At 42.0% G+C, this 27,782-nt stretch overlaps 1 protein-coding gene across 2 annotated transcripts in view; it reads left to right on the top strand.

Annotated features, from left to right (window-relative positions):
* Positions 1–27,782, top strand: part of cfap410 (cilia and flagella associated protein 410) — a 61,862-nt gene that overhangs the window by 15,168 nt on the left and 18,912 nt on the right. For both annotated transcript variants that reach the window (XM_022228602.2, XM_022228611.2), the window contains exon 2: positions 14,964–14,982. In XM_022228602.2, the coding sequence (XP_022084294.1) occupies positions 14,964–14,982 (19 nt within the window). The remainder of the gene's footprint in view (positions 1–14,963; positions 14,983–27,782) is intronic.

The following is a 27,782-nucleotide window of genomic DNA, read 5'->3' as shown; positions in this document are numbered from 1 at the left end:
TGCATTGTGCAAGTCTGAGGTTAGAAAGTATGGGACTGCTATACATGCTGCTTGATTGAAATTTCTACTCATGCAAACAAGCACCAACTTCAAATTTCAGTGGAAAGGTTTGGCAGACTGATTGCGTGCATTTGTTCCCCCTCCTTTTTTGGGGGGGAGGGAGGGAAGTCGATAGCAATCAGAATCTTGGTGTTCTTGGTGCCTTGTATTGAGTTGCTGGATTTGGCGCTGAATGGGGAAACCGATCACGGGGAGATTTTGTATTACCACCGAGTCAAAACCCCTGGGCCTCAGGTATTGTGCCAACACAATCCACGTCTCAATCCGAAGAAAGCCATAATCGGAACAAAAAGCCAGGCCTTTTTTTTTTCTTTCTTTTTCTTCCTCTTCAACAGTGGTCCTTTCTCGAAGAGAGTTGCTCTGAAATGCCAGGGTTTGCTCAGGGCACAGGGATTTAGTTTTTTTTTTACAAAAGGAGTTGCCTACAACTTAGCAAAATAAAAAAAAGTACAAAATGAGTTGAATTGGAATGGTTTATTTATTTATGGCCCTTGTGTGCCAAATGTTCAATTGTCAGTAAGTTTGTTGTGTAGCCATGGGATATTTGCCATGGCGTTTACGCCCCCCTGAGATGGTACAGCTGTTATGCCCCAACTACAGCATTAGTCCCAACTGTAACGGGGACCGTTCCAACTAGAGTGCTATAGTTGGGCTGGCCGAACTACAGCACAGAGGTCCAGTGTGCATATGCTTAGCAGATGCCAAAGTCATATGACAATGTCATGTCATAGATGTAGTGCCGTATTTTAGATGAATAGTGTCAAGTGTAATATACATAAACTTGGGTAGGGTTGAGAAAGTTTGTATAGGAATTGGTCAACAGTTGTTGGGCCTGCCCAACTGCAGCACTACAGCTTTGACTATCCAACTATAGTTGGGACATACACTATAGTTGGGACGTAACACAGTCGCACTGAAGGAAGCAGGAAATTTGCCCTACATTTAGTGGAATTCTGAAGGTTGCAAGTTGGCCTGCACGTCAAAGAAGCCTCTTAGGGACACGTGCAATAAATTATTGGCCCTAATTCGGCATGATTACCCTTAAGCGTATGGCTTGAGCCCCACTATTGCACGCAGAAGGGACGGTGCATGCTGTCTCCTGCCAGAAAAAAAATCAGGAGAATTGTCTTCCATGTTGTGCGTGGGCAAGCAGACAGGTGGGACTGGGACAGTCCTGTTTTTTTAAGGGAAATGAAAACAAAGAAGAACTGTGCATCAAGGGTTGTTCAGTTCCTGTGCCTGCCTGGTAACTTGGCTCACAAGCCGCCCACAGGAGACTCAAATGATCAGTGGTTGGTGTTAAACAATATAGCAGACAAGCAATGTTCATTTGTGGCATATCTAGGATACTGTTAACGGGATTTTTTTTCTTTGGAACTCAGACAATGAACTTCGAACAGGTGCCATCCATCACTAGATATTAAATTCAGTTCCTGGTTAAATACTGAAACTTAAAATTAAAAAGTGTAAGGTGGCTACATTTACATTCAAACTTTAACCCTAACAGTCCTCAGTCCTCTAACAGGTGAAGGATTGAGGACTGTTAGGGTTAATCAAGTTAAGGGGTTAATCAATTTTTGATTTTCACGGGCACTGACGAAGAAAAGTTATTGACTGCAATAACTAGGCCTCATATTGAATTTCAAAGTATTTCTGATGATTCACAAGTTACCAATGTAGGCTGACCTTGCATAGGCTGTCAACTGAAAAAAAAAGTAGAAAAAGAAACAATGTTTTCAATCTTGAGTTGTACTTTGAAGATTTATTTCACACTGTAGTGATGTGTTGTACAAACTGATGTGTATTTTGCCAGAATGTTTGGTGTCAATGAGAGTCGTCACGCATAGTGTGGATTTTGCCATGGGGGGGGAGGAAGCTAAGAGAAAATTGTTGTCTAGCTAAAGGTTTTCTCAAATGACCCCCCTAGGGGCACCTACCGTCCTCCTCAGAGCGTCGAAATGAGACGGAGGTTGGAAGGAATTGCCTGGCTGCGATGAGAACAAATAGTACAACCAGGGAGGCCCTGAATTCAATCGCCTTCCCAGGGTAGTTTCTTTTATGGATGAGCATATCCGGTAACGTTGTCTGGGGCGGAGAGGGGCAAATCCTTTCCTTTGTCAAAACACTAATTACATCCTTAACCTACTTGCATAACTTTTTTTCAAATGGACGGAGGGCCTGGCTTCCAGGAGGAGCTCGAGAAATCATTCTGTACTGAAAATTGTAATTTGAATTAAAATTAAAGGAATAACGTAAGTTTGTTGTGAAGGAAATTTACTTTTCTCCTTTTATTATCAGAGTGAAACATACACAAAAGCAGAAGATGCAATATATGCCTGAGCAGTTAGATTGCAGTCTGGCCAAAGTCATAGAATTTCAACTTATTCGTACAGCACATCGAAATCATTTCAGACTTATGAACCATTAGACAGCGAACGTATGCATGAGTGTGGCAAGTATTTTTCTGAAGGAGTATTGATGTCGGGGAGCAGGGATGCGTACTGGTACCATCACACCTTCTTTTCGGCCAATGATTTCTGAAATGTGAAGGGATTTCTACTGCCCTATTCACTGAGTTATCAAATGACATGCTCATGTACTTGAATTCAAGTCTTGTGGTGCAACTCCTAACTACAGGGAAATCCTTGATGTTTGTGACAAGCTGGTATTTTTGAAATGGGAGTACTTTGCATAGAAATGAATCCATGGTTTTACATGTTTACTCTAAAGCTTCAGAGTCAGACAGTATTGTTAAGTAGTGTGAAAGCATCTTGTTAAAAGCTGAGATGTTCATTTAGGCCTCTCTGCAAAATAGTTTGGAAGGATTGTTTTGCCATTCAAGGGATTCCATCCAAAGTAAGATTTCTTCTATTGAATTTGTCTTTATTTGTTCGTATTTAAACATTTGTCTGGCCTCAAAGGATGCACATTTGTGGTTTAAGTCAAACCATGGCATGTACATGTAGCCAGCTGTTTACGAAAGAAATACATTCCTCATTAGAGTTAATAGTGGCAATGGCTCCAAAGATCCTGGGGTGGCTTTTCTGTAGTAATGACCTTGTCATGCACCACAGAGAGCCTGTTGACAGTTATACAGTATAGAAAGCACTGGCTGGCGTCTGTGTGAAGTGATATGTGTAGATGCAGAACCATTTTGGCAAATTGCTGGTTCTACCAAGGCCAATGCAGGTTATCCAGTCCATTACATATTCTCTGGAAATGACAAAACAGGAAGTTACTGTCTATATACATGCAAAGAAGGAGGTTTCCCTGAAAATTGATATTTCCCCAGATTTTGTTGGAATTTCAATCAATTAGGCGTAGTGTTTCTTCCCTGCGATGGCAATATATTTAGTCATCAGCATTGGAAATGAAACCCATGGACAATTCAGATTGCACAGAAGTGAAAGCCACGTGTCTCTGCCTTCAAGAGCTTCACAGAAGATGGACACTAATAACAGAGCAGAGTCCATGTCCGTACAGCCTTCACAGGAGAGCGGAGTCTGACCTCCTGCACTGGTCAGCCTTACCTGTACTTGTGAAAAGGATGTTGGTTGGTTGACCGTTACGCGTTCACTGTAGTCCTGGCTGAGCTCTGAAGGCACACGGCATACATTCAGGGCACATTCATGCACATGTTAAACAGAGTTGACCTTGTGCCAGATGGTTATAAGGTCAGCTTGACATTGCCATTCTTGGGTACTTTGTCTGATTAAAGTATTGTGTTCAGACTGCGTGCAATCATTCAAGGTGGAAGCACAGACCTGTAAGGTCTTTACCCAACGCCCCATCCCACAAAGCGAACATTGCACATGTATGTACATGTATGCCTTTGAGTCTCATTTTTTTTTTGGAGTAATACAAATGCCGGTGTAATTTCCCTTTCAGGGAAGGAGCCAAGTTCACTGGTAAACCCACAGGCAGTGCCCAAGCACTCACCACCTGTTGATGTGTGATTGATAAATACCCTGAATGATTACCACAAAGCCCCGGACTGCGGATGTGCAGGTTTTCCCAGGGAAGAGAGGCCTCTACATATTGCCCAATTTCACCAGCTGTTCAACCCTCTGAAAGTCCCTTGAGTTCCTGGTCACCTTTCTAGTGTAGACATTAATGCATGTTTAAATGTCTGTTGACAAAGAGAGAAAACTTTTTCCTTCTCGTGACATCCATCAGTCACATTCAAAGTTGATATCCTGGCACCGACCCAAAATCCAGTCTCAAAAAGTAAAAACTTTATAAAATTCAACTCGGTGTCTTTCCACATACAAGCACAGGCACCAGAAAGGGTACAGTAGGAAAAGGTTACTTTTTTTTACCTTATTTTCGTACAGTCCCTTTTGTTCAAAGGCTTTGTGCCAGATAAAAAATAATTTGTATAAAGTTATTGTGTGGCCATTGTGTCACTATTGTACTCCTGACGGGACTTGATGGAGCGTGCCTATTATAAATTGACTACATAAATTTAAAATAGAAACTTAAAGCACGGCTTCTGGAAAAGACCAACCAGTGTAACAAAAAGGTATTCAGTATTCTAGTTGTGTATCTTTGGAAATCAGTTTAAGCCCATTTGTTCCACCTGGGTACATGGACCCGTACATGCAAGTTGGCCTCAACTCACTAGTCACGTATTACTTTCACATGTCATGAACATGTACAATCACACCAACAGGTTTCCTTTCAAGTGTTGGGAGAAAACAGAGCTTTCAGAACTCCGTAAAGATTGTCGAACAACCCAGAACATCACTAAAAGATGTGAAGTGGAAGGGGGGATGCCTGAGGCAAGGATGCCGTGCTTGTGAAAGGTGTGAGGAGTTTCACGCATTGCCTCACATCTCTCTGGATTTGGCCTCCGAGTGGAAACGCACATGTACATGTCTATGTGTGCATGTAGGCCTACATGTAAGAGCTTCACGGGCATGAACAGGCCTTGAAAAGGGATGGGGGTGAACAAATGCTGTTAAATGTCGAACCAAGGCTCTTGTACTGCATTTCAAATTGAAGAAGTAAAAGTACTCCACGATGGAGTTTTGTTAAAAAAAGAATCGTTTCTGAAACTTTGTAAAAAAAATTTTACACGTACACGTATGTGCACGTATTCATTCAATGTGATGTTTTAAAAAGTGTTCCATAGATTCCTATCTAACGGTTATCGTAGACATTAATTTGTATTCCGAGCCAGATGTCAGATTTTGGGGAAGTCAAGCTACGCGTACATGTACGCACATAACATGGACATGTACATGTAGGGGCTTAGTTTGGAACAGGTACAGTTGTTCTGATAGATTCATTCTCATTGTTGGCCCTCTCCTGAATACCGTACGTGCATTTGCATTGTTTTCATCTTTTGGTTATAATTTGCGCAGGTAACCTTGTTCTACAAGGGGCTTTCTGTCTGCCAAGCCACCATTCCCGCACACGCATGTACAATGTACATGTGCATTTACCTCTTTCAAGTGTCATGATTCAATCCCTAAAGCTTACATCGTGTTGTGTCTGCGCTCTCTTGCCTAGTCAGAAGCACCCTTCTGGCTTAAGGGGCCATGATTATTCTGACCATAGAGCTAGATGCTTCAGTCCATCACTCCCATGGAGCCCTGCTGACAATTCCATTGTGCTTGGCAATAGAGACCTCCATTGGACCAAGGGAATTAACTAGGATTAATGCCCTGATTGGACATTTACGTGCCCTTGGAGAGAATGCAAACCTTCCATTACAGCTGTTTTCTTTTCCTTTTTTCCATGTTTTAAAACCTTCAGTTTAATTACCAGTATGTACATGTATATGTACACAGGGTTTTGATACATCGTGGAATATAGACATGGGGCAGCCATCTTGATTACCATTCAAAGCAATGTAACCAAACTGAGGCTGGAAGGCAAAATACATAGTCTGTTCCCTATTATCACTATATTAAGTTGTATTACCATTGGCAATGGGTCTACAGGGACAAGACAAACATGGCAGCATTTTGATAAAGGTCTGTGTGCACCCATCTACTGATAGAGGCCAACAAGAAAAAGCATACCTTTTTTTTGTAAAAGATCTGACTGATTGGAGATAAAGTGAAAAACAAAACAATTAATAATGACCATAAAAAATCCCGCTATTCTTGTACACCTGTGTGTACATTGTACATGTAGCTTTAACCATTTTAATTTTGATCACAATTTTCTCATTAACATGATTAAATGCACATTTTTTTCTCTTTTTTCCCCGCCCCACTGTGTTGCAAGTTCAAGGTACTATTGAAGAGATGTACATGTACGTATACCGGTAGGTGTGCGTGTGATATGCAGCAACATATGGCAAATAAAAGTGCATCTTTGAATTCATGAACCGGTACATGTAATGAGATCCAGCAAGAACACATGTACTGGTATGGTACCTTGGGCAGAACATAAATGTACATGTACAGTAAATTACCTTCTGTTCACTCTGGGAGTCAAAGGGTGTAGTGGATAAGTCTGAATGGCCTACATGTACACGGCAGTGCTGTAGGGAGAAAATTAAAATGAGGAGCCGCTGGCTTCTAGGTAGAAAAAAACTTAGGTGCCAGGTCGATTTTTGCATGTACTGTACACACATTTGCAAACTACGCAAGTACATGTAAGGCCTACAGAACCCTGACAAAACACACAGAAAAATTATTCTGTTAATTATCCACAGGACAGACAGGCATTGGATTTGGTGGTGGTGGACTAAACCAAAAATGGCAACCAATTATATGAGAAAAAATCTGAAAGAAAAAAAACAAGGCGTGTTTGTTCTCTTTCTGCTAAAAACTGCTAGTGCATTTAGATGAATTAAATACGCGAAACGTCTCAGCTCCCCATACACACGCTACAGCGTGCGACCACAAACCAGTCGACTCGGGTACCGGTACCAGTACGTGCATGTATGTAACTACTGGTACATGTAAGCTACATACGTAGCAAGATGGAGAAAAAAAACGTGATCATCTAAAATACATGGCATAAAAAAGAAAACTAGTTGGCGATTGTTGGTGAAATATGACTGACAAGGTGGGCGACTAACGACACAAATCATGGTGGTCATTGGCGATAAGAATTAAACATTTGGTCGCATGTCATCTTTTGTTTGGCGCAAATGCGACTTTTGGTCGCACCGTACAGCACTGGTACATGGGTAGGCCTACTTTACGTGCTTACGCTAATTGTTTTTATTTGTATGCAAAAGTTTGTAATGTGCCAAGAGTGGGCATTTTATCCCACAAATGTCAAGACATCGGTGCCTGAAATAAAAATAAAGCGGCCCAGTGCAGTTGCATGCATAGTTTGTACATATATTTCTACAAGACGATACATGTATGATACACTGCATGGGTTAACAGGATCTGGCAGCATGCCAGTGATGCCTGATGGATCTTTGCCTCTTAACCATCAGTGGCGGCGGCTTGTGCTTTTTTACCCGAGCAGCATGCATGCTGTCATGCCCCATCAATCTAGTAATTTGTTCGCTAGTATGATTAAGTCCCGGTTATACGGCTCCTTTTTTTTTTTTGATCAACTGTGGCTCCCGTGCTCGGCTTCATCGTGTGTATCGTCTTTACATCTCATCAGACCGTATTAGCAGGAAACAGCGGTCTGTTCTCAACTTGTGTGGGTTGTTTTCGTGTCTTGCTTCTTAAGATGTATTAGAAGCATCCCGGTTTGGCTCGCCCTGTATGGAGTCTCCCCGAAATGAAGCCATTCGTGATGATTAACCTCTTCCCCGCCCAAACTTTGAACGTGCATCCTCTGACGCAGTGTCACAGTCACAATTTGCACACATTCGAGTTGGGCAGTGCTTTGTCCTAATGAAAATTGATTTGGATTCGGATTAGATTCAGCACATTTTTTGTCAGTTTTAGGTTGGATTCAGATTGAGCCACAGAGGCAATTGGATCGGATTGGAATTGGATTTTCGTCTGGATCAAATCGGATTGACCCTCTCTAATCTCATCCAACCCACATCTTTAACCATCCTACTAGATTCCTCAGAATGCACTTGATGTTTTAAAGGAGTATTGCAGGTTTGAGGAGATGGACCTTCATGTACCAATAAGCCAACATGGCATAATTTCCTGTACACATTCACTGCACACTCCCTCCCTGTGCAAGTTAAAAGACAAAAAGAAATAATGACTTGAAGGATTATATTTGAGGATTTGGAAAGGTTTTATGTTGACCAAAAATACTGACAGAGTTTGGGCGCATTTGTCTTTCCAGTTTTAAGGTTCTGAACTCAATTCCTTGACTTCACCACAGGGTGAGATATTGTACATGTACATGGCCATCGTTGTGGCCAGCATGCTGTTCAAGTGGCCAGCATATACTGTTTATATGTATATCAATTTAACAGTTACGACTTCAAGAAGCTTTTAACGGGAATCATAAAGTGCCTTTAAGTAATAGATACAGATGGGCACGGAGGTTGGGTAATATTGTTTGGGCTACATTAATGCCCCCTTAGCCCTTATCAATCCTGATATAAAACTTCCACTTGGGCCTCAGTGCATGTGCACTTAAAGAATGGACGACGTGATACATTAAGCCTTCCTATAAATACGGGAGCATGTATAAATGGATGGAGGAGCCATCTTTATTGCATGGGCATCGATTGAATCCGGTAAGATTTGGTGAAATCATGAAGACAAGGACAAAAAAGGTGTGTGGGGGGAACATTGGCAGAGCATTTGGTGTCTGTCAGTGCATGGATCAGAATGTTGTTCCACTAAGTGCAGGGGTAAATCTAGACGGATGGAGCGCTGGCCGGGTGTTCACGGGGGCATTTAGCGAGCCTGTTTTGGAGTGTGTGAAAGGCTGAAAGCCATAGTGCACTCTCTACATTTTTTCCTTACTTTAATTTGATAGGAGGAGGGGGGGTAAGGACAGAAGAGTGGTGAACTGTATCTTTCTCTCTCGAAGCATCTTGAGAAAAGTTGTTTGCCAAGGGTCAAAAAACGGTGCCTTTTTGAGGTCTTTCATCTTAAAAAATGTGAATGTACTTGTATTACATTGAGGGAGGACTTACTTTACCAATGTGCAGTGTGCGTGCGTACTTCTAGTGTATATCGGTGCGCTAACCTTACGTACCTAGTGTGGACTTGTGAACAAAAGATGTCCACACGATGCAGGAAAGGAAGACGTTCTGTGGACTTACACATGTCCACAGGACGTTTCCCCTTCTCTGAAGAAGTTTAGAGGCATTTTGGGATAGGGGTCATCTGTCGGAAGAGGAGTAGTCAAGGAAGCCTTATACAAAAAGCCAGCTGAAAATCGTGTTCCCAGTTCAAGAAAATGAGTATTTTCTCTGAGTTTTCTTAACTGCATGAAAAGAAAGGAATGTCCACACTAGGTACATGTACATGTATTATGTATGTATGTATGTAAAGTAAGTGTGGGTGTATTTGTATGTGTACCATGTTTCTAGACATTTCTTTTTCTTGAGACTTCATTTCAGCATCTGTAACAAATGGGGCTTATCTTCAGTGGCAGTGCACTGGCAAAAGTTTCCATCCATGTGGAGACTGAAATCCACAGCGTTTGAAAGCGGAGGGCTCTTCCCATCTTTTGTGTATGTTGGAAGGGTTCGGCTACCATTACGTATACCGGTACATGCTCTTGAATTCCAGTGCAAACAGGTTGTCCATTTGCCCAACAACGAATCAGGTGTTCCGGTGAACAGCATTGGTATGCAGTAATAATAATACATGTACCCCAAGCTTATGGGAAGAGGTTGGAGTCTGTGATTTACCAGAATACGTACATGTACATGGTATGTGCACAGTATACACATCGTATGCACGTAATGTACATGTAAGCGGTGTTAGCAAATTTCATAAATTTCAAGGTGTACGTGTATATGTCTCCCCCAGGCCTGGTACTAGGTCCATAGCACCTCTCTCCAGTTGGCTGCATGAAATTGGCCCCCAGGTGCCACTTCTGTTATTTACAAATAATGGTGGAAGGGGAGATTGATATGTTGTTTACGTGCTCCATAAACCAATTTCCAAGTAACAGGTGTAAATTATTTTAAATTAAAATATTGATCCCTGCACACCCTGCTCACCTTTCCAATTTGACGGGGTCAGGGTAGTTGATGCATGTGACGACTTTGCAGAAGGTGAACAAGTTTTCCTTTGTGAAATTGGACTGTTTTTTCGGAATCTGCGCGTCAGAAATTGGTTTGCAAAGGTGGTACCATAAAGTGGCAATTTTTTCTAGCACAAAATGTTTCAAATACTCCTTTTATATTGGACTTAGTTTCTGGAGAGTGTACATATTGATATTTCTGAAAGTTGAATTGAATTAAAAAAAAAATTCCAGGTGGAGAAAAAGTGTTGATGTTTTACATTAGTTTGATTAAATAAGATGACAGGGGCTGTGAGAGGTGTCGCTCAAACTGCGAGTCTGGTGGACTCGGAACAGGAAATCTGAGGGGAATCATCCCCAGCGCCTGGGCTAGAATTTCTTGGGGAGGATGCCGGGACCACCGTCTAATTGCGTCAGAGCCTCTAGGTGCTGTCGGCTTCATAACAAATTCATGTCTAGCTGCAGGCAGGATCCTTGGGAGCCGGTGGCCAATACGGGAGGAGAGACAGCGATCAAAAACAACAGCTCATTGATCCTGGGGTCTCCCCCCCCTCTCCCCAACGGAATTGCAGCTTTTCCTCCGGGCAGGTGGGGAGCTGGGGAAGCCAATTTCATTTTTTTTTTCCTTCTCAGTCTGTCGTCTTCCCTTTTCCTTTGAGCTGAAGGAAAGGGGAACCTCTGAAGCGCACGGAATGTGAGGTCTGCACCTCATCTTTGTCTTGTCGGTCGCTTCAAAGCTCAGGATGGTGTGAATCATTGACGAGATGGATCAGGGTGTCGCCCCAAGTTTCTTGTGTTTCCCCAGTTTGTGTGTATTCCAGATCATTTTCAGTAGGAGTCGGGCACTTCTGCTGTACGCCCTAAATGTTAAATGAAGATGAGCAGCCGCATTGATAATCAAAGCAGTCACTGGAATTTATGAACAGTTCCGCTAAGAAGTTCTTCCTCCAAACTGTTGAATGGTGATGCTGTGTCTTTGGTGTCATTCCTTCTCAAAGACACATGCAGTACATGTCTGTGGGAAGTTTTGACATGTACCGCTACCACAGAAGGAAAAAGATGAAATGAAGACAAAGAAATATTTGGAATTGATGCCCATCAAATTTGCACCGTGGGCACGTTCAATTACACAATCCTTTGCTTACGTCTGCGTACCACTAACAATGAAGGTAACGGCATGCCAATACTGACATATGTATTGTGCTAAAGCACGTACCCCTTACAAACTGTACATCTTGCAAACATCACATCTACGCATTATACATTCCTGTTTGATGGAAACAGGCAGCATTGAAGAGCCAATAATGCATCACCAAAAGAGCATTTCTCCGCACAAACAACCAGACTGTAGTGCAGACTAAAGGCCACTCAGACATGTTTTCTTGTAAACATCCAGACAGTAAAAAAAGGGGAAAAAAGCCTAGTTGGACGCCGGGGCCTTACAGCAGTAACAAACCATAAACACTCACCAGTGCAGGCACCATTGTATCAAAGGACAGAAGGGGGGTGCCTCTGCCGCTCACAATGTGCTTTATGCACACTGCAAATTGAGCAAAAAATGTCCAGGAGCGCTTTGAGCCAGTTAGGCCCATTCACACGGAAAATAACAGCCAAGATCAGGGTAAATATTGATAGAATAACTTCCTGTGACATTCTGCCTTGCTTGTGCGCACAACTTTGGTGATAGAAAATGTGCTTTGGGCACAAACAGACTGCAGTGTGGAGTTTTGAAAAAGAGTTGCTCTTTTTTGTCTTGGAAAAATCCCAAAAACTATAGTTGGAAGTAAATATGTTGTAAACCATGTTCCAAGTGACCTTCCTTTTTAAGACACAGCTCTTCACATGTGATTACATTCTCGTGGAAAAAGTAGTGAGAAATTCTTCTTTTGAAGGTTTGATACAGGTACCGGTACATATATTGTAACCTCAAAAGTGACTCCTTGGGAGATCTTCTGGGGAGATCTCCCCAGGAGATTATAATCCTTTTGCGAGTTAAATTTGAATGAAATCTGGTACACTGAGTTATTTAATTGCACATAGAGATAAGAATTAGAATTCTACTGACTAAAGACACTGTTGCTATACGGGTACCTTGTGATTTAGGGCAATCTTTTGCATAGCGACTGCTGTCTCTGGAAAAGACTCGTTCCTTTGTGCTGTTCTTATCCATTGAAAACAGTTTATTGGTGCAAGGGGTCTCTTATGTAACTAAGCGTAAGCTTGCCCTTAATCACATGGTACGGGAAATTCAACATACAATATGTTCACATGAATTTTAAAAACTCAGTGTACCAGGTTTTATTCAAATTAAACTTAAAAAAAAAAGGCTTATTGTTACTGTTCTTGATTTCCATGTTGGAGAGGTTTTCAGGCATTTCTGGAAAGCTTTTTTCCAAAAAAAGAAAGAAGTTCATCACTGAGCTTGCCTTTTGAAGATATTTGTTTGATATTAGGCATTTAGCGCACTGGCATGCACCTTGCAGCGTAGAATATAAGCAGTCCCTCGAAATTGCCTCTCAGAAAGAGATGCCAGTCTGTGCTTGAGAGCTCAATCATCAATAAGGCAATACAGACCCTGCAATATCCCATCCCAAACTTAAGTTATAGATTATTTGCTTAGGTAAATGATCTTTCTCTTCCACCACAATCCTTGAAAGCCAGGCCGCAGGACAAAGGGAAGGCCACTCCACCCACAGAGGAAGGGTGCTCCACCAATCTGAAGCAGGAATTTGATCCAGTGCCAGCTGATCCTCGCCAAAAAAAAAGAAAGGGGGGGGGAGGTGGAGGGGGAGGCTGGCTGACTGAAGGTAATCGGCTCAGGCAGATGAGCGCTACCCAAACAGGGCCTTTGTTCAGGGAGGGCACCCCTTTCAGAATGAGTAATTATCCATGGGAGGCAATTCAGCTGAAAGGAAATCCTGCAGTGGAGAACAATGACTAGGATTTAGTGCCCTGCATTCCTGGGGTTGGCCCTTCTTTTATAGTGCAAAGTATTTGAGAAATTCCACAGCCAGGCAGAGCTTTTTTGGGTTGTTTTGATGTGAGAGATTTGTAAAGCTTTGCATGGGTCCTAGCATCACCATTAGAGTCATTTGATAAAGTCCATTCTTGTGACACACAGGAGTGAATCATGTCAAATCTATCGCAAATGAAATTTTGTTTGGTGGGCATTTTGGGGTTGGCAGCGTCGTATTTGCGGCGATTGGGACCATGGAGCATTTGGTTAAGAAATACAATTTAACTCCGCAGGTTGGCTGTTGGTGGTGATCTGTGATGGGGTATCAGCTATCTGGTTGCATATTTGATGGTAGTTCATAATTTCGGACAGACGTTTGGTTGACGATAAAAATTCTACCATGTGCTGTGGCTTTCTGGTGCCTATCTCGTACATGTAATTCAACTGTTGCATTCAGTGTTAAGCTTGAAATTACAACTGGACATTTGCAATTATCTGACCCCATTTGGTTTTGTCCCACAAAAAGCAGATGCGATCAGACAAAACATCTGAAGGAAATGTAAAGTCAACCATCCCCAAAGCAAAAAATTTCACGGTGTTATTGCTCTGGTTTTCAATTAAAACTATGAGAGTGTGTTGTTCGTGTGACCTGTCCTATCAAATGTATGGGCGGCCATTGGGGCAAAAAACTCAGAGAGTACATGTATAAATAAAGACAATGCAAATAACAAGTCTAATTAAAACAAAAATGTGAATAGAATTGAAAAATGACAACAAACAAACAAACAAAACAAATGAATTTACCAGTATAATTACAAATGAAAAAATGAATGCAAATGGCAAATATACAGGTAAATACAAACACAAAGATAGATGTACACACATGAAATATCACTATTCTCACTTCTTTCCTTTAACATGCCTACTTTGTCCAACAGGTGGTCCTCATCTACACGTTTATTGCTTGTTGCTTTTTTTTTTGCAAGAATCACCTGAAAAAAAAAAAACACCCAGAAGTTTACGTTTCCAACCTTGTACATGTACTGGTAGTTGTTTGAACAGTGTACACATGTACATGTACACAAGTACATGTACATATCACCGGTGAATGTTACATGTACACCCAAGTGTGTATTTGCCTGCAACTGGGGACCCCCTATTGTTCCTCTTTTGTTTGTACTTTAACTTTTTCAGAAGACCATCCATATGTTTTGTACACAGTTGTCAATCCGGGGACCTTATTGTCCGCTATTGTTCAGGGTCCCCAATTGAATGTAGAAACAAACTCATATACACCGGTAAATGTTACATGTACATATACACCAGTAAATTTTACATTGTGCATAGACACCAGTATATGTTACATTGTTGCAGCATTTTCATTTTTCACTTTCCCATATCTGTCGGGTTCAGCCATTCTAGCGAGCAGCAAGAAAAATTTAAGTCGGGGAAACAGAAGTATGGAATTCCATCCGTCCGTATTTGTTTCAAATAAAAGTGGGAATTTAATACACTTTCCCATTTCAAGAAGAGAAAACCAATGGAGAGAGTCCCCAAAGTCTGATTTATTGCTGGTTATCATTGGGAGACATTAGTGAGGTTTTGATATCAAGATTAATAACAGCGCTGTCAGGTTTCGATAGAATAGTCTTGCTGATTGATGAGAACAGTTCTTTCTTTTTTGTCAGTAGGAAAGTCACTGGCTTTCTCTAGCAATTCATAAATCAACACATTTCTAACACGTTTCTCTTTTCATTTTTTTTTTCTTTTCCCACTGCTTGGCCTCTCGTGGTGCTGTGGTTTATCGCGTCTCTTTGCTGACGCCGTTGCTTTCTGATGCACCTCGCAGGTGTGGAGAATTGACAGATGTGAGTATACATTACGCCTTGCTTCTGTATGGCCTTTTTAAAAAACTTTTATTTCACAGAGGGTAATTGGAGTGGCTGTAATTCAATGTAAATTAACTCTCTGGATTAACAGATGCCGACCCCTCCCCCCAGGGATTCGTTGTCTGACATGATACCTGTAGCCCCAACTGAGAATTGATGGAGGAAGGGGAGGGAGGGGAGAAGGAAAGGGGGGGGGGAAACAAGGGAGAGTGATGTTTGCTGAGGGGCTGCCTGAGTCAGAGAGTAAATTTGTACATGTTGGAGATCTGTGTAACCAGGAATTGCCTCCAATTGTTCAAATATGGGCTGAAAAATGAGAACAGTATCCCTGTTATCACGGAGAGATGGATTTGCTCGAACAGTTGTTAGCATTAAGAAGTTACTCACTTTAAAGTTAGGATAAGTTACACATATACTAGTATGTATGTGCATTAAGTAAACAGAAAAGTGAAAATATTTTTCTACCTTAGATAAGTCTACCTTATTATAAGTTGGTTTGTTGTTACTTGCTACATTTCTCAGTTTGTCAGGAAATTTTAATTAGGGTGTAAATGGGCATTTGTCAGGGGTCGACATTAAGCTTTTTTGCCCAGAAGCTAAAAACAGCTCCTGGCCTTTCAAATTTCAGGGTTTTTTGGGAGCTGTTTCACAGAACCCAGGAGCTATTTTAGGTAAAGTCATACTAGGCCAAAAAATGATAGTCCTGCTTCCAATTACATGTATATGCCTTTCAAAAATAGGGTCAGTATGTCAGAAATTTTTTGGGGACGATTTTTCTGTGCTGATTGAATGGCATGAATGGGTACGAAAGCTTCTGAAAACTGTCTCAACTAGTGATAAAACCCGTCTTAGTCTTTGTGAAAATACAGGCAGTAGACATTTCACAACAATACTTATGGATCACGACAGCAAACTGGCCAACAATGTCCGTGTGTCGCGTGGTAAGTGTGCGTGATGCATCCAAACGAACGGATGATAAACCTTGTGCTGCAGCAGGAATTTTGGTGGAAACACGCTCGCTTCAAACCACCTCAAAGTGAACTTCTGAACACAGAGAATACATGTACATATACGTGCATCTGTTGACAAGAGACCAAGTTCTATGAATTAACTTGGAGAAATCCTCTTGCAATATTGATGTTCTTTCGACCTGCAGCTGTAGGGTTGCGTGTGCGGAAGGCTGATGTAGCGTAAGCGACCGGGACGTATAAACTGGTTGGCACATTTCCATCACGCATTCTCTGGCATGGGCGGGATGCGGCGGGAACCAGCACAGCTTTGCTTTAATGGATTGAGATTTGCGCATGGGTTTTCACAACAGCAAAAGGTGAAGGGAACTCATGAAAATAACAGAAGTTTCTTTTCAAAAATTGCAAATGTAAGTAGGAAAACATAAAAACGGGTGTTTTAACATGAGAAAAGGTTGTTGGAAGTATTTTGTGAAGAGAAGATCAGTAACAGCCGGGTGCTAATTTCAGCACCCGACCTCTCGCTTTATTACAGATTACTAGGTGCTAATCTTGGTATGTTGGATGCAAAAGCACCTGTACCGGTACATGTAATGTCAACCCCTGTTTTGTACATACTGGTATACTGTTACGTGTACCAGTCCATGTGCACAACATCAAATACAATCCTAATTCCTCTTTGCCAGGAACCATTCAGAATTTCCCAAAATCATTTATTGTGCAGGAAACCAGTCACAAAGCCTCTGAGAACATTCAGAGGAGAGTGGTCAAAAAGTGCCCAACAGATGACAACAAATGAAAAAACAACACAGTCCTTGTTTTGACGTACATGGACATGGACAGGTTTATTAAGATCAGTGATAATCCTGGATAACTAAGAACCTTCAACTTCAAAGGACCAATCAAGTCCCATGCAAACCAGTGTTGCTGGGCTCTACACGTGCCTGCGTAAGAAACGAAAGTGGGTTTTTAAGAATCCCGCGAGTGATAGGGTTGATAGAAGATGCACATGATGATTCGCTCATTTCTCTGCATTTTACCTTGGTGGGATAGGATCGTCGATATCTTGCGCTAGGGTCCTGGAACCCATCTTTCATGACTCACAAGAAGAGAAGACCGAGGTGCACACAACCTCTTCTTCTGATTGGCAAATTCTCTGAAATGGCTGCACGGGACTATGCCAGTCATTACCAGCTCCCGGCCTGGAAAATGGCCAAGAGGTGACATCAACTCATAGCATCCTCCCCGTTATTTTCAATAACACCTCATGTTTCCGAATAATCTCTCCTAAGAAGGAGCGCCTATCCTTGAAAGACCCCGTAGATTTTACTCAACACATTGACTAGCCTGCTCTAGGCATTAGCAGACCCACAAGAGCCGAGTTGAAAGTTTGAGTAAAACCAACTGGCTTGTCAGAGTTCACATCTTTAAAAAAAAATTGAAAATGAATGGTGTGTCAGAAATACTCTCCACAACTTAGTACCACACTGCACTGCACCACACTGAGGCATAAATTGCACACTTGAAATCTTATTCCTGAATAATTCTTTTGACAGGACATGTACATGTATTACTAACAGGATAACAAGAAGACCTAAGAATTCAGTTTGGCATCACTTGGGTCATTTAGATGAAGCTATTGGATTTGATAAACACCCCCTCCCCCACCAAAGGTCTTTGTACAGCAGCATGCACGTGCCACAGTCAAGATTACCAAGTCAGTAACCACTACTTCTCACTCTGGGCACACAAACAAATCCACAAGCCAATCTTGTTCAACGCATCCCACCGAGGAATCGGAAAAAAGGATTAGACAGAGATAACGTCTCGGATTCTCTCCACGTCGTCCGGTACGCTCTCTGACATTTAACGAGCGGAGGAAACATTCCCCAAAGCGCCGTCACACGATACTGCAAGCGGAAAAGACCTGAACACCTGGGAGATTGGAAAGGGGGAAAGTTGTTTGGTCGGTGCAGGGAATGGATGGAACTCGGGGATGTGTTTGCTCCCCACGGTGGCAGTGACGGGGATGAAGGAGCGTGTCGACCTTGGACGGCTTGGCTGCAAAACAGGAAACCATTTTGAGATGGGAATCAATTGTCTTAGCCGGTAAACTCAGCGGGGAGTGGGGGTCATGCTGAGTATTGACCGGTTGAGGGAAGATGACGAGAAATCTGCGAGGAAAGGAAAGATGTCGATGGAGGAAAAACATTTGAAATGAGCATTCTTTCAATATAAAGAGATATCTACATGTATACATGCAAAGGATTAGAATTTTGTAAAGATTATAATCCTGTTCCCTGTTTACAAGCTAAGCTCCCTCTCTTGTTGTGAAATAAGAAACAGGTACCTGTTAGGTTGAAATAGAATATGCCTCCCTCCCGTACAGGTACCGGTACATGAGAGTCTGCTGTGCCTCATCAAAGGTTACCTTGTTCAGTACACCTGGTGTGTAGACACTCTCATCGATGTTTCATGCAACTTTGAAAAATATACGTACAATGTATCTTGTGAAAGTACTCTCCCTTGCCTTGAGAGGTAAATGTACATGTACAAATCTGCTTGTGATAGGCTCTCCTCAGCACGGCAGCTTTTAACAAAAACAAAACACAAGTTTCATTGAAACTGCGCTGATGCTTTGAGCGACCTCCCTGTCTGTGCACTTTTTAAGGTTCGATCAACCGTCTGTAGGAAAACAAACATCCATGTTCTCGGGCAAATTCATAAACACTACATAGAGTGTCTAATTTATTGCCGCCACTTTTCTCATCCAGAGACACGGAAACAACTGTGCAATAAGAATAAATGATACATGTACATGTAGGTTACCCTGCACTTTATAAGCTGTGGCACGGTAAAGAGTACCATTGAAAATAAATGTCAGCTCTGTGTACCCATGTACATTAGTAAAGTAAATACGACATGCTGCTTGCAGTACCTTGTAATGAATGAGAAGAAGCTTGCAATATTGTAGTTGCTTTCTGTCAGCAGAGAGTATCAGACTATAGGACTGTGAATGCAGCATTATCTATGGTCCTGGCTACAGTCCTGTTTCCTGTTTAAAGGCTACATGTAAGGAAACCTTTATGCAGTTAGTGCTTGGAGGGGGCAGAACATCAGAAGTTAATGAATGCGAGTACGTGTACATGACCTGATTAAGCTAATTTTGCGTGTGGATTAGAGTCCACTTTAAGTGCGACAAGATAAATTAACATCTTTAATAACCAGTGTGTAAATCTACATGTACATGTACACGTCTGGGTGCAGTATGCATGTAGACCAAGCATGACACATACGTATGGAGTTTACAACATTGAGCATTCTTCAACAGTCCTGCATCTTCGATCACCATCGTGCTGGACCACATCCCCAAATGTTTGTTTACTCACCTCCCGGAGTCCTATTTTCTCAACCTCTCAAAAGTTGACCTGTTTTCTTTATTTTGAAAATGATGGGCACCTTTCTATTCTCCCCCCACACACACACACGCGCCCACCTTTTAGATTTCTCTTCGTGGGAAGGGGGTCACGGTCGCCCCGTTAAAGCCACTGAATAAAACCACCTGGTACCTGAAATAACAGTAGAGCAGACTCCGTCCTGGGCTGGATTGCCAGGTATGTGAAGACGGCAGTCTGGTCTGGCTTACACATAGATTCCTTTCTCTCTCTCCCCCTCATCTTGCCTTCCTCATCTGTCAAATCGCATTGGAATTAGTGTTAAATGGAGACGCTATGAGGCTCTTGCATTGAGTCAGGATGGCTTGGGAGTATTTTGATAGCTCTTTCTCTCTTGCCATTTGGACGTCCTATCCTTTGGACTGGGGAATTTGCTGGGAGATGTTTTAGATTCAATACATTTGCACATTTTTCAGAGGGATAGAATTTAGTGTTTCTGCTGGTGTTAGTTTCTGTGTACATGTATGTACATGTATACCGGTGGTTTATGCAAGCAAACATAGCCGTAACACCTGGAAAGAATTGGTTAGGAAGTCATTCAGAAGTTGTTGGATTTTAATGTCAAGCACTATTTCACATGTAGCTATATAAGTATATTACATTTTAATGACTGAGCCAGTTGGTTTATCTACATGTATCAGTTTACATCGTGAATATTTTATTAAAGTAGGACATCCACTACTGCACCTGTACTAGAAAGGTAATCTTGTAGATGCATTATACCAGGATGGTACCAGAGCATGGCGGTATGCCTGTGATGTACATGTAGTTCATCTGTGTTAACATTCCATGCATACCTTATATATACTTGTACAATGTACATGTACATGCATACATTTACATGTACATGTATACCATGTGGTGCATGTAGGGGTCCACGTACATGTATGTGTATCAGCCTACAGGGTTTTTCCTGCCAGCTGATGCTTGACATGTACATGTACCCGTGTGTCCTTTCAAAGTGTTAAGTTTCGCCTGCCGAATTCAATTAGTGTATACAGCAGATCAGCAGATTCTGTGAGCTGTGTGTTCAGGCATGGCCTAGCAAATGTTGGTCTGATGCACTTTGAATTGAAAAAAAAAGTTGTCTGGTTTGTCTTTTCTTTTTTCTTTGAATTAGAAAAGTTGCTTTAGACTGAGATTCAGCAGTCTTGACTATTTTTCTGAATCATTTTGGCTTATGAAATGAACAATTGACAGCAAAATTCTAGTTCTAGTTTCATACATATACGATTCTTACAAGAACACTGTTGGGCATCTCTCAAGGGAAGAAAGTCCCTCTTTGACGACACTTTTTTAGTTTTGTCTGTAGAGATATATAATTACATCAGTCCAAACTTCAAGTTGTGTTCGGCAGACACTATAGGCCTATGTCAGCACCAACTCTGATATTTTTTTTTTGGCAGAATTGTAGGAACCTTCTCGGGTATGTAAATTAAAATCGCAGATGTTCTTTTTCTGCTGTGGGAGATACTTGGAACATACACCATCAGAGAATCAGATTGTCCAAAGGAAATATTGGGGGGAGAAGAGTGATGTCATCGGATGAAATTAGAAAGCACAGCAGTTTGAAACCTGCCAAGTGGGATTTGCTCTTCCCCTGCTCTGTTATTTCAGTTTTCAATTTCCTTTTAATCAGCCAGCCTGGCCGACAAACGGTGTGCTGGCGCTGAGGAGCAAATGCATCGTGGGACTTTTGAAAAGATGGATAGGTTGGTGAGATAAAAACTCACTTGTACATGTATCTATCATCCGCAGCTCGGCCAGGGCTCACTACCGCCGGTCTCTCTTTTAAAAGGCACCCATGTAAGAAACAAGACGAACGGTTTCCCCATGGAATCGGATGTAGTCTTGATGCTTTGTTGATAACCTTCTACATAGTTTAAATTGTGGGACGAGAGATGGAAGCTCCTGTCAGTTTTGTTACCGGTCATGAGTCATTTTTACCCCCCACCTTCTTCTTTTATTCCGCCGATTGCTGAGCTAGTAAAAATTCCCATCACAGCTGTACAAATTGCTGAATCTCATTCTTGCTCATGTTTGGACATGAGTATCACTTCACTGTCCCCAATTCGTCCACATAAACCGTGGACAAGCTTTTCCTTCCCCGCTCCGGCAATGAAATAAATCATGAGAAAAAATTAATTGCACATGATGTTGCCGCTTAACTTGGATTGACATTTTAAGAATTTGTCTGTAGCCTGAATGTCACGGCCGATCACTGGAGGCCGTAAACCATTTCGTTGGCGAGCCATTTAAGTTCATCCTTTCGGGCAGCAAATTGAAGTTTGACTACTGGTTCGTCGTGGAACGTGCCCGAGCACCCATTATTTCACGGAGAGACCTCCTCAAACTTGAGATTTATGTGTCAGCAGACGGTGCGTCCAGTTCTAATGTGCCGCAATCGTCATTCATTTATGGTCTTAAAAAGAAAAGAAAAAAAATTGATGAGATGCTGATGTGAGTGAGGTAATACTGCAGAGAAATCATATTGCACAAAAATGTGTACTCCATCAGTTTCCTTGCGATTTCTGTTAATGATGATCTGGTCATCCTTGTGGAAGTGCAGGGTTATCAAACTTTGTTCTCTAAAAAAAAAAGAGGGAAAAGTTGCTGCTGTGTTCTAACATGTAAACTTCCTTGTGGATGTTGTCATGCTTGTCATATTTGGGGGAAAATAAGTAAAGGTGTCAGCATGAAGAGTAGAAAACATTTTGATGCAAATTGCAGTGCCTCAAATCCCCCTTAATAAACTCATGAATTCATTCTTTCACAGGATTTGGTCACAAATTGTCCTTGTCATTTTGGCTGACTCACTTGTTTCCTTGACCTCTTCTCAAGGAAAAAAAAGAAAGAGAAAAAACAAAAATTCAATCACAATCTGATTTGGCACTCAGACGCTCCATCGTTTTCCAAATTACCCTTTTGTCAAAGCACGGAATACAGTTTAGCTCTTTACAAATTCCCCCGTCGTAATAACCGCGGTGCAACAAGCTCTAGTCCCGTCAGTATTCATGTATCCACTGATCTTTTGGACCCCCCCTTTTTTTTTCACCGTTTCTGGCTGATGGAGTTTGCTCCAGCACCACCAGTGTGACTCACTCCGTGTCTTTCACCTGTTTGCTAAAACCCCCTCATCTGGACTGCTTGGAAGAGACAGATCCCACTCTCTGATTGACACGACAGACCTTGACAATGCCAAGTGTGAACTCAGGAGATGACATGTATGGCCAAAAAGGCTGGGGTCAAGAAGGGTTTGTCAACTGTCTGCGGCATCAGTGTTGCTTGGGATTGTCAGCAGAGAGCAGAAGGGGTACTTAAGTAGCTCACGTGTAGTATTACTCATTGTGTACTGCCCCTGAGCAAAGCTTTGTTTGGCAGTCCCCCACCCTTCCTTTTGATACAAGGTTTGTTGCGGGATGTTGTACCAAACTGCCAATTTTAAAGGACATTGGAGTTTTCGTTCCAGTGAAAGTTGACATTTCTGTGAGACAGTCAAGAGCAGTGCCTGACGAATGAAAGTCTGTGACATAATGGAACTTGAATGCGGGATTGAATGGGGCTGGGATTGTATTGGGATTGTGTTTTATATAGGCTGCCTGGTGAGTTATGCCTTTATTGTTTTTTAACCCTAAAGCCAAGGTCAAAGACGGTCAACTCAAAAATAAGAATTTGAAATCAGTATGAACAGGTTGGAAATCCTGTTTTTTGACTTACCGGCAGCAGGTACCTTTACATTATGTTTTGGGAGAAAAGCCCAAAACACAACTTCGCAGCCAGCCACATGAATTAAAGGCCCAAAACTCAGATCCTTTGTTCCTTACACTTCATCTTCCTGGCCCCCAGCGCCTCTTCTTTCTTAGATTTAACCCATCCTTTTAATCAGCTTCACCGTCCTGCTTTTCCCTCTTTCCTGGCACGATCCCGGTTGATCGAGTACTGTCAAATATGAGGCCTGACTTAAGAGGAGCCCAGGCCGCCGGATTCCTCCAACATGCTTATTACCGTGTCCACTGCTTTGGCATGTCCTTGGCATTTGTGGGGCCGTTGATCGGTACAGTGTGTTGGTTTCGTTAGCCAGCAAGCGTGTGATCAGTTCGGCTATTTTATTTTCATTCCAAGTACAACAATCAAATGCTAGGAGCCGACAGATATCCCGATAAAAATTTACCATGTGAAAATCTTTGCTTATCAACCATTTACATGGAAAACATTGAATCTTAAACTGTGGTGTTTGGTTTTCCAAGTTTGGCTTGATGTCCTGCGTGGAGCAGCATCCCATCCCTGAAACAAGAATGTGAATGTTAATCATCTTGGGAATCGATCAGATTTACATCGTTACTCAGAAATGGACGAGTAAAATGAACTGCATACTGCAGCATTGTATTCGTCTGGCAGCAATTTCCTCCTCTACAATCTAGAGTGCATTTATAAGTGATCCGCCGAGTTTGTGACAAATTTTGGGTGTATTTTGTACACAGAGTAGAAGCTAGTGCTGCGCATTTGGAGATGATGAACATTTACAGTGTGCGCCGGCAGGTCCTTGATTGTGAACCCCAGACTTCCATTTCATGTGGCCGATGAGTGATTCCAAGTGACAGTCAGAGTGCAGAATTACATGTACAAACCTTGGATGTCCTATCGCCAGGACAGCACTTTAATGGGTTAAAGCTAGGCTTTTCGGCTCTCAATCACCTTTTTTACCCCTGTTCAATTTTGATTACAGTGGCACACAAATTAGCCAGTTCTTCGGACTGTACGATATTTGATTTACCACTTCAGTTTGCCCAGCTTCCTCTGAACCACCACTGTCCTGTTTATCCGACTGTCCCAACAACCATCCCCCACAACTATCCCTGGCACAGGACTTAGAGAGAACACTCAGGTGTGTGCGGATTATCTTACAGCTCCTCTAGCACGTCCCTCTTTTTTTTTTTTTATACCAATTCCAAATCTTCCAGGCTGGCAATTACGCACACCCTCAAGGAAAGGCTGACAAGAGGTCTTGTTTGCCCAGCACAGCTTTGCGGCTTCAGACCGGATTCCCTCGTTCCGGTTTTTCAGGGTTTAGGGACGGCGGGGAGCATTGACGTTTCCGATTTGGACTGCTGTGTGTGGGGGGGGGGAGAGATGTGGGCTGGGCCGTGTGCATGATATCTTGTTCTCTTATAAATCTGCGTTATTTTGCAAGTGTGTGCCTGTGCAGGTATGCTGTGCGTGCTCATTTGAATAGGTATTGACGCAGCTTAGCCTTGTATTGAGTGTTGTTTTAATTTATTGGCCTGATTGAGATACATATATACATACATGTGTGCTAAGAATGCTTTTGGGACAAGATGACAGGGAAAGGTACCGGAGGTGTCAAAGTGACAGCCAGCAGGCCATTGTTATCATGGTCACTTACCAGTAAAGATGGGAAGTGAAAAGCAAATCAAAGGGAATAAACTTACCCAAGAAAGCGGCTAGAAACTAATTTCCAGGAGAATAAGGGATTTGATTCAAATGGAATACTAACTCTATCACACTGTCTATAAATACTGTGCTGTAACAGGAAAGAAGCATCTTTTTCTCTCATTAATTCCCTTCTCGGCCACATGTTTGGAAATATAATGAAGATAAAAATGGTACTTGTAATTATCCTACCGGTACATTACAAACTCCCTGAACAAAGAGAAATTTGTGCCAATGTATCCTGAAACAAAAGGGTAAAAAGCTGTCACAGTTTTTTGTGTCATGTGTCTGTACAGTTGAAGGCTGAATTGGAAATCTGTGCTACCACATGAAAGGATCACTGTTTACATACACGTACAGAATTCTATCACTTTTTTCTTTGCCCAGAGCCATGTTTGCGCCCGTTATCAAATAATGCCTTTGTTTTTCATTAAACTGAGTGCCATACAAGATCTCTGCTGTTATCATGGCAGTGTTACAATTACAGCTGTGTTACAAGTACCTTCTATAACTGATACCATTTTCCATGAAGTACCTAGCCCTGGTGACACATCATCTCTCCAGATTTCAATACCAACCACTCTTGTGGTTTCCCCCAGAAAGTCTTTTTTTTTTTTTTAAATGGTCAGACCGCACCTATGGGGGGGCCATTCTCTATTCATCAGATTCCATTCATTGCTCTTTGATGGGAGACCCTGATTCACAGTTGCGTTATTTTTACGGGCCGGGACATAATGCTGGCTCCGACTCTCTTCTGCTTCCTTCCCTCTCCCCCCCAAACTCTCGGCCCTTTTTGATATCGGGAATTTTTATCACAGGTAAACTGTCAAGTATTTGGCTGGAGTGCCATAAATAGTTGCGTCGAATGCCTCACCTGCTCTCTCAGTATATGGATTGAAGCAACCTGTGCATAGACCTGCTCAGTGTAGTGTACACATGGCATGCTTGGCCTCACGGGAGTTTACGCATGGTCGATAATATTTCTTGATCCATTTACATTGTATTTGCAAGGTGCACAATGTACATGTGTTGGATATTACATGTAATGCCCAAGTACACGTACATAGTTATCATTTTTCTCATACTTTCTCCTAAAGGAATTGCCTTTTGGGGGGAAGGTGATTTGTGGTAAGAATTTGGTTTGAGCCCTTTTTTCCTTTTAATCATTTTAATTTATTTTCAAGTTTTGTGATTTGCTATGCCAGCTCTGGGATTTGAAAATACCGGTACACACTTGTTCCTAGCTCCCAGCAGCCCTTAATTCACTATTTGTAATGTGATTTTTCACACACCCTGGTGAATAGGGAGAAGCTTTTTTTGTTTCAGAGAGTTTTGTCATTAATGTACATGTAAATGTTATTTGTTAAATATCTTGACTTTCATACTAAATACTAGAGGATACAGTAACAGAAAGGGTCTCCCTCTGTTTCTAAAATGTTTTTCTCAATTAATCCCCGCCCCCGACATTTTGTTTGTGATCCTGTATAAAACTCTCCTTGAATTAAGTTGAAAAGTAAAGTAATTTACATGCAAGGTGTATGAGTGCGTGCACATGTAGCGACCAGAGTTATGTAGAATGTGGTGATTCATCTGCTCCCAAAAGTCATGGAACCAGATTGAATGAATGTGTAGGAAAAACCAACAAATGGCGACTACATGCATTTTACGTTGCCCGCAAAATAAATCTCCCGTCTACGTTTCTGATTGCATCATATTACCATATTTCATGTCGGCTTTGTGCACGTGCAAGTGTCAATACACATAAATACGCTCATGAATCTGGTTGACACTGTCACTGTCTGACTTTAGTATTTGCCCAGAAAAGCAGCTCTGGAGAATTGTTTCCCTGCATGGCACAAGCCAAATTTTTTTTATTACCTTGCGACCAATTTACACGTGGGACTGATTGAATTCGCATGTCGGGCGGGGGAAGAAAAAAAAGTTGTTCCACGACCGGTGACGCCGTGCTTTTTGTCTGAGTCTTTCAGTTCCCAGAGACGGGACTTTGGCGAGAGAGCAATTTGGATGTCTGCCCAGTGATGGGATTGTGGTTTTTAAGGAGGCTCGCGTGTGCGGACGGGCTTGATTTATTCCCTGCTTCATGGTGATGAAGAGAGAGACCGCGCTCCATCGGATGGCACTCCGTAGGTTAACAGGGTTTAGATAGATGTGTGTTCAGAGTCATTCTAAAGATCCTGGGACCCAATTTGTAGCATCACTGCTCCCTTGATTTGTCCTGCCGCCAGGAATTTGTTCCTGCATTTCGTAGAGCTCATTGCCTTGGATACAGATATGCTCAAGATGTTGATGCATTTAAGGAATCTCTCTGGATATTAGCCAGGCTGCGAAACCCGCCTGAAGCGGGGCAGCTTTGTGCTGTTTGCAATCTTTGATATGCCAACTTCCAAGCAGTGACGCAGTTCACGACTTTTATAAGATTGCAGTGCAACACAGTTGTATTAAAAACTCAACTTGTTATGATTTACTTGATTAAGTGAAAATTAGAAGGAAAAAAAGCCTGCTGAAGTAATTTATGAGGCAATTTTGAGTCAGGGCAGTGAAAAGGAACGACTTCTCCCAAGAAAAAAAGAGTCCATTTCAGCACAAAGGTGATTAGTCATCCATTGTGCAAGTGTGCAAGAAATTACAGAAATGAGAGCTTGCAGGCCGTCCCAGCAATGTAATTAAAACCTCGTTTTTACCATCTCCACTTCCTATTAAATATTAAACCCCCGATTAGTCATTTGTCAGGATAGAATTAAGTGTGAATTGTCACAAAACACTATTCTGAGTTGGTCACGAATGGCTGACAATTCCAAATCTGTCAAACAGACCTTTTTTTTCCTCTGTGTGCGTGTGGATCCAGGAAATGTCATCCATCACCCACACACTGCACGGTTTTGGA

This window comes from Acanthaster planci, linkage group LG08, assembly GCF_054643075.1.
Source record: "Acanthaster planci isolate LZ-2023a linkage group LG08, COTS_SCS, whole genome shotgun sequence".
Taxonomy (NCBI): domain Eukaryota; kingdom Metazoa; phylum Echinodermata; class Asteroidea; order Valvatida; family Acanthasteridae; genus Acanthaster; species Acanthaster planci.
Note: the sequence above shows the minus strand (reverse complement) of the source record. Positions and strands in the feature narration are given on the sequence as shown.